Source organism: Triticum dicoccoides, chromosome 3B, assembly GCF_002162155.2.
Source record: "Triticum dicoccoides isolate Atlit2015 ecotype Zavitan chromosome 3B, WEW_v2.0, whole genome shotgun sequence".
In the NCBI taxonomy this organism is placed as follows: Eukaryota; Viridiplantae; Streptophyta; class Magnoliopsida; order Poales; family Poaceae; genus Triticum; species Triticum dicoccoides.
In genome coordinates, this window is record NC_041385.1 from 853,810,985 (window position 1) to 853,822,181 (window position 11,197).

General features: G+C 51.5%; 1 protein-coding gene across 1 annotated transcript; it reads left to right on the plus strand.

Moving 5' to 3' along the window:
* The first annotated feature begins 3,643 nt into the window (after positions 1-3,643).
* On the plus strand, positions 3,644-6,764 carry LOC119280320 (double-stranded RNA-binding protein 1-like). Its single transcript, XM_037561210.1, has 4 exons — positions 3,644-3,831; positions 4,577-4,836; positions 5,283-5,534; positions 6,667-6,764. Exons 1-4 carry the CDS (start codon positions 3,644-3,646, stop codon positions 6,762-6,764), a joined length of 798 nt encoding a protein of 265 aa, XP_037417107.1.
* The last annotated feature ends 4,433 nt before the right edge of the window (positions 6,765-11,197 follow it).

The window sequence follows — 11,197 nt, forward strand, 5'->3', positions numbered from 1 at the left end:
AACATGCATGAAAATGGTACAGATGGATTCCTTGAATTTTTCTGATAATTTTTCATATATAATTTATTTAATTTGGAGTTACGGTTGAATTTCTATGATTTTTAGAAGTTTTAGCTATTTTCTGAATTTATTAAATCATTTAAGATTTATTTAAATTCCAGAAAGGAATTATTGCGTCATCATGACGTCGGCATGACGTCAGCAAGTCAAAGGCGTCGACCAGGTCAAACCTGACCAGTGGGGTCCACTGGTCAGTGACCCAGTCAACTAACCAAGTTAGTTAGCCCTAACTAACTTAGTTAGCCGGGCGGGGCCCGCATGTCAGTGGCTCACCTAATTAACTAGGTTAATTAACACGAACTAACCTAGCACTAACTAAGCAGGCGCCTGGGCCCACACGTCAGGGGGTCAAACCCCGGGTCAAACCCGCCGGAGTTGACCCGCGGCTTGTCGCCGACGACGCCAGCAACGGCGGAGGGCGTCGGAAACGCTCCTTTGGCGACCAAAACGGCGACTGAGGGGCTCTACGCGTAGCTGGGAGTCGCCCGCATCCATCTGTGCAAACGGCAGGGGCTGAGGTGGAACGGGCTCGCCGGAATCGAGCTCGCGGCGGCGGCCGGAGCTCGGGGTTGGTGCGGGTTGGCGCTAGGGGCACGACAGGTCGCACGGGTGGGCGCGCTCGGCTCCTGGAAGGGTACTGAGCACGTTGCCGTGCTCGGAAGTTAGCTACGGTGGCTCTAGCACCGTCTGCGACATCGCCGGCGGCGAGGAACGGTCGGCTCCGACAGTCGGGGTGGTTAGAAGGCGCGGACGGGCACGGGGAGAGAGGGGAAATGGACAGGGGCTCACGGGGAGTTCGAAGAGAAGCTCGGTGGGCTCGGGGAAGCCTCTGCAACGGCGAATTGATGACGGCGATCTCCGGGCACCGGAGATGAGGACGACGATGCTCCGGTTGGCTGCGGCCTCCTCTGGTCGCGTGCGTCGCGTGTGTAGCTCCACGGGGTCAGGGCGGAGCTCAGGGATGCATAGTGGGAGCGAGGGGGTGGCTGGGGTTCCGGTAAACGGCGTCGGCGGCGATGGGCTCCGCTCGGGCGCGTGAGGGAGAGAGAGCAGAGGAGAGGGAGGAGCGAGGGAGAGCTACGGGAGAGTGAGAGAGGTCGTGGGGAACGAGAGGGGGGGGAGTGCGTGGCTCCCTCGGGTGCCTCCAGCGGCGAGCAGGTAAGCAGGAGGTGGCCGGAGCTCTTCGGGCGCGCGCCACGCCTCGTCTCTGCCTACTGGCAGAGGAAGAAGAGGACAAGGGGGGGAGGAGGTGGGCTGGGCCGGCCAGAGGGAGCTGGGCCAGGTAGGTGGCGCCAGGTAAGTGGCCCAGGTGGCCTTCTCTCTTTTATTTTTGTTCTGTTTTCTTTTATTTAATTCTTTTGCCATTGTTTTGAATTAAAATAATAATTCAAACAATGCCAAAGCTCCTCTGAATATTTTATATTGCTAGATGGACTTTTCCAAAAGCTTATAAAATATTTCAGGGGGTATTTGAAATTATATTCTAATTATATGAATATAATTCAAATTCAAATAGCTAATGAATTAAATCCAAAGTCCCAAGAATAATTCCTTAAAAATGTTCAATATTTTGGTTGGGACCAGAACCCTTTCCAAAAATTATCAAACATTTAAGAAGAGCATTTTTGAGCAATGAATGAGATTTTTAGGGTTTTTGCCCTACTTTTATTTAGGGTTTTGAGGCTTCCAAATTCCCTCAGTTCAAATTTCAGAAATATAGACATGATGCACACATGAAGCTAGCCTAGAGCAATACCAGAAGCTAGGGATGTGACATTAACTATTTAATTAGTAGAAAAGATTTTTCCCATAGTAACTCATGAGACTAGGGTGAATTGGCTTGTCAAAGACCTTTCGTTCTGCCCGACCGCCTTTTTCGCTCGGGCTGCTCCTGCGGGCGGCAGGGTGGAACCCTAGCCACCGCCGGCTCCCACCTCTCTTCCTCCTCCTTCCCTCTCCCTCATTGCCGCTGAGCAAAGCTTAGTCGGCATCAGCACGACGGGGCACCTCTTCCCTCCTGGTCGGGTGCTTGCAGCGCGGGCTACAGAGTTCGTGCGGGGGCATGTAGCTCGTGTAGGGCTGCTTGGGGGTGACCCGCGCAGGCATGCTGGTGATGTGGCTGGTCGACTGGTGGCAGTGGCTACGCAGTTGTGGCAGCGTTCCGCGGCGGCGAGGCTGCTTTTTTTGGCGGTAAAGTTCCTCTGTAGGTCGAGCTACATGGAACCTCTTATCTTCACCCTTCAACATTGCTTCGAGATCCGTACTCTCCAACTAACTTGCAATAAGAAGATTTCTCTTTTTTGTTTCTCTCAAATCAAAGAACATATGGACTTCAAACTTTGCAGATCAAACACATTTTACAACTTCAATGTGTGAAAACAATTTCAGATTTTTTGGACCAACATAAATATATAAAATGAGGATTTTTTGATTAAAGAAAATAATTTTTAGCATTTTAAATACATGAAAAAATCTGAAAGTTTTTCCCCACATAGTAATTAGAATGTTTTGTTGTCCTGCAAAGTTTGAAGTTTATACGTTGTTTCATTTGAGAGAAACAAAAATGACAACTGTGCCTGCACGGATCGTGATGCAAAGATGGATGGCTAAGATAAGGGGTACCATGTAGCTCAAGCTATACAAAACCACACTCCTTCTTTGGCGCACTGTTGTCCGTTGTCGACGGGGGAGATGGCCAGCGACGCGCCTAGAGAGACTCAGCGGCGGTGCCTGGGCAGCTTGTCGGTGGCGTGGGGTTCCACCCCTGGTGCGTGAGGACTAGATGTGGGTTGTGGTGGCAGGGCGTTCTTGGGAGACGTCGGTGGATCCGCCGACCTAATCTGGTGTGGGAAGCTCCTCTGGCTAGTTGTTCGTTAGAGGCGCGAGCCATGGCAGTGCAGGCGGGCCCTCTTTGGTCGTCTCGATTGCTAGTGGTGGTGCGGCGTGGTGGTGTGCCTTGGTGCGGTGTGTTTGGCGGCGGGTTGTGACGGTGACGTGCTTGACTAGGGCGCAGGCGGAGCGGGTCTATGGGGGCAGCGACGCTCTCTGGTGGTCGTGCCCCATAGGCGGCACGGGGTGGCCGTGATTTCGGCCCATCCTTTCTCCTGGGTCTAGGCCAGCGGCACATGATATGCTCGTGTGGTGCTATGGTCGGGACCTGGGGCTCGTGTTCGGGCATGTCAGATTGGGGCCTGAGGTGGGTCGGAGCTCCCGCTCCTGGTAGGCGACGGTGGGTTCGGTTCAGGTGGTTCGTGTGGGCGATGAGTTCCCTCTCCTCATGGGTGTGGTGGTCGTTGGTGGTGTTTGGGACTCCGCTACTCGGTCAGGCAGATCGATGTCGAACACCATATGCATGGCGTGCGAGCGTGCTTGGTGACAGTCGTCGCTAGTCACGCAGTTGTGCCTCCCCCGTTCCACCTGGACCGTAAGGGCCTCATGCCATGGAGGATTCACCTAGACTCCATGGTTGATGCCAGGCCAGGAGTCCAAGGTGACCCCTTTCGCTCCTCCTACCGTGGTGGATGCAGTGTGACGTGGATGGGTGGTGGTGTCTCGAACATGGATGTCGGGGTGGCGGACTCGGATGGTGGTCCACATGGTTGGCTCTCCGGCGGGCACCATGGTGGCGGTGATGGCCTTCCCTCTTGGTCGTGTGGGCGGCGATAGGTGGAGCGACGGATGGCTCAGTGTGCTCTCTGTCACCGGTAGTGGCGTCGCCCTGATTCAGATTTGGAGTTATGACTTCGTCGCTCTTGTCCTGGAGACCACATGGTTACTCGGGGGAGCTACCGGGTGAAAGCTTCACGCTTTGTCGCCGACGCCGGCGACGCTCTCAGGCACCGTTATCTTTTTGAATACATCGTCGTTGTTCTCCTGTCCATTTAGGGGTTCCGAAGGAAAGCCTTTGTCCATTGTGCACTTGGCAACGGCGATGATTAGCGCCGTTTTCCCTCCTTGGGGCATTATCTTGGAGCTTAGGTGTTACATAGGATGTAGCGTGGCGTTGTAGTCAGTTCCACTTGTGCTATGTCTGGTAGCGTAGTCGCGTGCTTCTTACGTGGTCTGGTTATCCTGAGATCGGTATTGTCTGAGGGCTACCTCATAATCTTGTATCTTTTGGCCGTGTATTTTTTTTTTTCGATTCTTGCTTTATACATAAAGCGGGGTGAAAGCTTTCAAGAAAGAATATATAATATTTAGTTAACTGCTAAGAGCTAGTTTCATTTTTGCCGTTATTTTCTTGGGGCTAATGAAAACCTACCTAATGCCCTTGCTCTCTAGCGCAATTCGGGCAGAACGATACAACCTTCCACCAGACTGGCCAGCCAAGCTCCTAACTGACCGCGTCCCAGCTGTGCTCAACAGCCCGCAAGCTTCCAAACAAAAAAGGAAAGAACGGGCGCGTGCAATTAACGCACACCACGCCGGCCGGCCACACCCTGCGCAGATCAGATCGAGGCCTCTCCGCCCCATTCCGACCTCTTTCCGTTCCCTTTCCGACCGAATCTCCCTCGAGCCCAGCGGCGATGTTCACTTCCAAGCTGCATAACCTGTGCCAAAAGCTGCGGTGGCCGGGGCCGGCCTACGCCGACCGGCGCGAGGGCCCAGACCACGCGCCGACTTTCCATGCCACCGTGGCCGTCGGCCGCGCCGTGTTTCGCTCGCCGGCGGCACCCGGGCCCCGCACGCGCAACCAGGCGCGGGATCTCGCCGCCAGGGCAGCCTTCGAGGTCCTCGCCGGCTGGGAAGCCCCTCCGCGGCTACAGATACTGCCCGGTGAGTGTGTATGTATTGTATGCGCGCGCCCTAGCTACTACAGAAGATCCGGTTTTGTTCTAGATTCTAGGGCTCCTCCTCACTCCTCAGTCCTCTCCACCGTATGTACTGCTCTCCTCCCATGCCGCGCGGCCGAAGCAGACGCCCAAGGGCCTCGTCGTGCTCGCCAAGATGACAGGAAGACGACATGTTAACACTACAAACTCTACTCCGCACTCAGGAGATGGAGTCATGGAGATCCGAAAAATCTTCAGCGCCTGCAGACCACCACTTCAATGGTGGGCAGCATGAGACAAATGGTCCTCGTCACTAAAATTGAGTTGATTTTATTTTCCATCTCTCATGCTATTGTGAAGCTTCTGATTGGCAATCTTGCCACTAAAATGGCATGTTCTTCCGCACCTGTTTCTACTAACCCGTCGTACTCACTATTTTCTGTACTGCAGAAACGCAAGTTCCTTACAAGTGGCAGTTACAAGATTATGCTCAGAAGAGACAGAAAGATTTACCATTGTATCACACCATTCAGAGTGGTCCACTTCACCAGCCAATGTTCAGGTCAACAGTCACCATAGATGGCCGCACCTTTGAAAATCCGCAAGACCACAACACAAAAAAGAAGGCAGAATCGGCTGCTGCGGCAGCTGCCCTAATGGCATTAGCCGACCAAGCAAAACCACGGGAGAAAATGCTACTGGTTGGTTTCACCTATTTTTTGATTCTTATTATGGGATGGTTTAGACTTGCACGGCCTCACCTATATATTATATATAATAAGCACTAACGTCGTTCACAACTTATCTGTATTATTAGTAGACGTGTTCATCTCCCATCTCAGATTTCAATATTGGAGAAAATAAAAACTGAATTGATTCACCGACTTCATCTAGTGAGGATTGACAAATTTGACTCTCTATCATATGTTCAGCCGCAAAAACAACCCATGTCCTTCCAAAAAATAAAACCTCGTCTCAAAATTTAACCAAAACCAACACTTTTGCTCCACGCCAATCAGTCCGCTGTTGAAATTGGCTAGATTAGCACCATGTTTCCCGCTACCATTTTTCCGACCAAAAACAATGTTTCACAAGTCAACGCCCTTGCGCTGACTTTTGGGACCTCAATGCCAATCACGTTGGCACCGAGAATATTTCTTAGCTTTGCATTGGGCAAGCTAGCTAGCCAGTGAGCTTGTCAAGAAATTATGCATCAAAGCTAGCTAATAGCAAACTAACTAGTTTTTGCTTCAATGCTAGACACCAATTGAGGTGGTGTTGACGTTACAAAGTTCTACACAGAATACTATGGCGTTGACCATGAAATATTGTTTTGTCTATGGAAATGCTAACCTTTTTTCTCAACTCCACGTATTCAGTGCTCAATGTCAATTGAGGTGGCGTCGAGGTTACAAAGCTCAACGCCAAAGACCATGGCGTTGACCACGAACTGTCGTTTGTTTGTGGAAATACTAACTTTTTCTCAGTGCCATGTAGCAGTGCTCAATGCCAAGATACATGGTGTTGAGATAGCCAAGTTCAACCCGATGTTGGTTCTAACAAGGCAAAAGCATTAGATTTGGTTAAAATTTTGAACAAAGGATATTTTTGGTTTAACATTCGATAAAGGGTCAATTTGTTCATTACCGACCTGCATTTAGTATCTGTGGAAACAGTTAAATTGGTGTATTAATGAAATGACTTTTATATTTAATTCTGTGAAAAAAATGATGCACAGAAAGATTTGAAGGGATATACTATACTACTGATTTTTTTTGACAATGTGCAAAATTTGGCAATTTTCATCTAACAGACTGCTTTACCTGTTGTAGCTGACTCAATTCATGTATTTCTTTGCCTGGAATCCAAATTAATTATAAGGTTCAGTTACACATTTGTAGTGAAAATTTTAAGAAAAAAACCTTGTTTTAGGTGGAAAACTGGACAATGCTTATCATTCTATAGTTATGGAAGAGCTTAGGCTATAATTTATAATATCCTAATAGCTGTGCGAAGTCAGAAATACTTATGTAAGGTATTTGCTTAATTTGTAAATACTATTTTGTAGGTTCATGAAATGGTGCATACAAATCCCCGACTTGTACTACCTGAGAAAAAAGGCTCTCCCAAATCAACTGTGCACGTTACAGAAGAATGTTTTCAAGGGGAGCCTTCTAAGAAGCAAAAACAGATGCATGTTGCTGAGTTTGATTTTCAAAATTCCCAAAATAATAAGTAATTTAAATTCCAGAAATCAAGGTTAATATTGGGAGCAAACTTCATGAGTAGTTTTTTGTATTATTTTCTGTACTCAATATCTGCAAAGAAAATGTGATATGGATATTATTTAGCTCGTTCTTATTCATTATGATTGTCATACTTCGATGAGCTGGCTGACTGGTGTACCAGTAGTGCAGTGTTAGGTATCAGATTATTAACACCTTGAAACAAAGGAAATTTCTGAATCTAGCTAGTTGTTATAACTCCCGAGCAATCCTGACACTAAAACATAAATCCCCTAAAATGGCAACATGTTACGTCTAGCCTATGCATACTCTATCATGTATCATATATCAGTCAGTATGAAAATGCTAGACTCATTAACAAGATTAATCTGATTTCTCTAAGCATAGCACCAGTCGCCTCCCTAATTATTATTTTCTCAACCTTGTTATGCTAAGAGGAGTTTACATCTGCATGTACTCGACATCGATGATTGTGTTGTATTTATCTTGATATTTACACACCTCCACTCTTATGGGTACAGAACCAAGAGCTGAGGCGGCGACAGCAGCAACTGTGGCACATGTTGCTTGTGCCAAATGCGGTTTCTCAAAGTCAATTGACAGGATCAAGGTCTACCGACGCCATCCTGAAATGGTGTTACCAGATGGGGCGACCATACTCCCCTTTAGCGACGATGAGTGGGTGGCTGTGAGGCTACCCTCCCCTCAACCCTGAAGGTATTCTTTGCTTAAGCATATTCCCATCGTTTATTTATCAGTATCCATTGCTCTCTGCTCGCTGCACAATTAAGTTGTTTTCTCTCTGTGTCCAAATTCCAGATGCAGATGGTTGGTGCTAGCGCAGCCAATGCACCTGCGCTGTTGTATATGTTGTAGTTTTACCCCAAGTTTGGCTCAACATATCCACACTGCAGCTTTATTATGTGCCTCTTCGATTCGACATGGTTATAGGCTTGATGTAATAAGTGTATGCTGATGGTAGTTGGCCCTTGGCCAACCATCTCGCTAGCTAAACCTGGATTATACATGTTATCACCAAGTTGTCACTTTGAGTTTACAAGACTGCAACTTTAATTATTGGGACCATTCGGAGTTCTGATCTATAGCTTTCTTCTTTGCTGAATGATTTAGAGGGCCTCTGTCTGAGTGCTGATATGCCGGCAGGCCTATGCTCACTCACGGTTAAGAACTAAGTAGGAACCCACCTTGACACAAGGTCTACACCTAGCCCTCGCGTGTTGCCTCTCCGCAACGGCCTAGCCGCCGGCAGTACACCCCACCCCACCCGTCCTCCTCCTCGCCGCCGCCTGATCGCTTTGCCAGGCAAAGCCGCGCGGCTGTGGTCGCGCGGCAGGACTGTTTCTCCTCGCTCGGGTTTTGTGGTGCGGGGCCTGCTGGTCTCAGCCGAGGCGCTTGGCTCGCCCGGCGGTGTGGGTGTAGTTGCTGCCACGTGGTTGCGGTCTTGTCCGGTGCCCGCCGTAGCGGCTCCTGGTCGGGGACGGGAGGAGCTGCGCTGGTGCTGTGAATCCAGCGAGCTGGTGCTCAGATCTGTCGTCTGGCCAGGATGACAGCGAGTGTTTTTTTTTTAAAAGGAGGATGACCCCCGGCCTCTGCATCTGGGCGATGCATACGGCCACTTTATTAATTATTCTCACAAGATCTTACAAAATCAATACAACAGTAAGACTAAAGCCGCCGTCTAAACAACAAACTGTCGCTACACCTATCCAGTTGATGAAGGAGCGCAGATAGCCTGGGCCTAATACCAAACAGACATCGCATCCAGCCTAACATCTAAGACCTGAGACCCCAACCTAGCCACTTGCCGGGTCTGGGGCACACACTGGTCCGGCGTGCTCTCAGAGGCCACCGCCACCAACTGTCACCGCTCCATCTTCAAAATTGTACTGATGCATCAACCTTTCTCGGTCCAGCTATCGTCAACGCCACCACGGCGCCCAACGGCACCTCCTCCCTGCGTGCAAACCGCTGAACACGTCGCGGTCGCCACTGATACACCTCAGCACCATGCTGCCAAGTATCACCAGCCGACACAGCTTGAAGTCCTTGGAGAATCTGTCGTGCGTAGCACCTGCCGACTAGACATGACCAAGCGTAGCACCTGTCGGTCAGGCATGACTTGACATCTCCACCAAAGCTCCGTACAAGACGAAGCCGCTCCACCTCCTGCCTCTGACTTCCAGCGCTGCTCGACAAACGATGCTCCAAGAGAGAAACGACACCGTAGTGCCGCCATCGTCCGATCTAAAACACCAGATCCTAGGGTTTCCCACGGAGCAGCATGAGTGGGTCGACAGTAATTACACGACGATGCCTTCATGAAGGTAACGGCATAGAACGCCGCCATCGCCTGCCGTCGGCTCGGTTTTCACCGGCAACCATGTCTCCCCAACTCACAGCCAGGACTAGATGATGGATCTCGAGATCCGATCACCAAGCTTCTGGCCGGCCACCGCCGACGAACAGGATGACCACCACCACTGGCTACACCGGCCAAAACAGATCTGCCATGGGTGCCGCCAAGCAGTCCACCAAGTCCTGACGCCGCCGCCGATCTAAAGCCAGATGGCATGCCGCCGAAGGCCGCATCACGCCGCCGCCCGATCCAGGCCAGCCGCCGCAGCAGCCGCCCGTGGCCCGGGGCAGGGCCGACCGCCGCCGCTGTCGAAGCCAACGCCGTCGCTTGCAGATCGGCCGCACCTCCACGCATGTTGGGGTCCCGCCACCCCTGAGACGCGGGAGGGAGGAAGATCCCCCGCCACCGCGGTCGGCCTCCGGACGCAAGCCGGCAGCGTCCTCCGGCGTCGGCAGGAGGAGGGGAGGAGGATGGGCTAGGCCCCGGCGGCGGCTAGGATTGGGGAGCCACCCGAGTCGCCCGAGCGGGCCTTCTCCCTCTCCCTTTAGTGACCATCGATGACAGCGAGTGTGGCGTGGGCACATGGCCCTGGGGCACGGCTGTTCTCCGGCATGGATCTGGCTTCCTCCGGCGGCTATGGCTCTGCTGGTGTGGTGCGCAACGGTGCATGTGCTTGTCTACATAGGGGTTGGTGCTATAAGTGTTCTTTGGCCGTCGCTGGGGCGTGACGAGGTGGCCGGACGGCAACGGTTCGTGGATCTGGTGTGAGGGAGGTCGTCGTCATGGGGCCTAGCCGGTGCGTTATTGGCATTGCCAGGTGGCAGTTGGCAATGAGGGCTCCAAGGTATTTCTCAATAGTAAGGACGGAGGATGGCTGTATGGCGGTGCTGCACTTGGAGGTGGGAGCGGGCTGTCATGGCGGCGTGAGCAGTCATCTTGGTGGTGGGTGGCGGCGGTGAGCTGAGTCACGTGCTTGGTTGCTGCCGGTGGTGGTTTGGTCGGTTGGCTGTGGTGATGTTGGGTTTGGTGAGCTCCCGATGAAAACCGAGCGATGTCGGCGTCTGTGGTGTCCTAGGACGTCGTTTCCTCATTGGTGGTGGCGCCATGGAGCCCCTTCACCCCCCTTATGAGCTTGGTCGGGAGGTCTCCGGGTGAAAACCCAAGCTTCATCTTTTCTCAAAGCGGGTGTCCACAACAGTCCACGTCGATTCCCCATTGGAGGTGAAGCCTTGGTGGCCTGGCCTCTCGTCAGTTGGTGGTGGCTCATGCGGTTTTGTTAGCTTCATCGTCGGGCTAGGCAAGTGTGTTGCCTTGGGATCGGTGTGGAACTCGTAGAGGTGATTCTGGAAGTCTCCTGTGCATGGTGTTGTCTTTAGTCCATTGGGCTGCAATATCATCCACTTGGTTGGTTTGCGGCCTCGAGGCTAGTGGGGAAGTCGGAGAGGTGGCTCCAAAGATCTCATGTGCGCAAGGGTGTTTGCTTTGGTCGCTAGGGTGATGGAGCCATCGACAAGGCTAGTGGGCAGCCTCGGGGTCGGCATCAACATCGGAGCAGGCAGCTCCGGAATACGGTGGTGGGTAGTAGGTGTCGTCTCTTGTCACTTAGGCCGCAATGTCCTCGGCTCGGTTGGTGTGCAGCCTTTGGGCTGCCGTGTGCGCTTGTTACAATGTATTGATTTTCGAAAAGTTTTTACAATTCTCTTCTTAATGAAAATATAGAGCTCCTCTCGGTTGCCCCCCTC

Coding starts and splice junctions, on each gene's coding strand:
- LOC119280320 (XM_037561210.1), top strand. CDS start 3,644: ATGGTGGTCCACATGGTTGGCTCTCCGGCGGGCACCATGGTGGCGGTG. Junction 3,832..4,576: donor CTTGTCCTGGAGACCACATG/GTTACTCGGGGG, acceptor ATCTCCCTCGAG/CCCAGCGGCGATGTTCACTT. Junction 5,535..6,666: donor ACGGGAGAAAATGCTACTGG/TTGGTTTCACCT, acceptor CCTGTTGTAGCT/GACTCAATTCATGTATTTCT.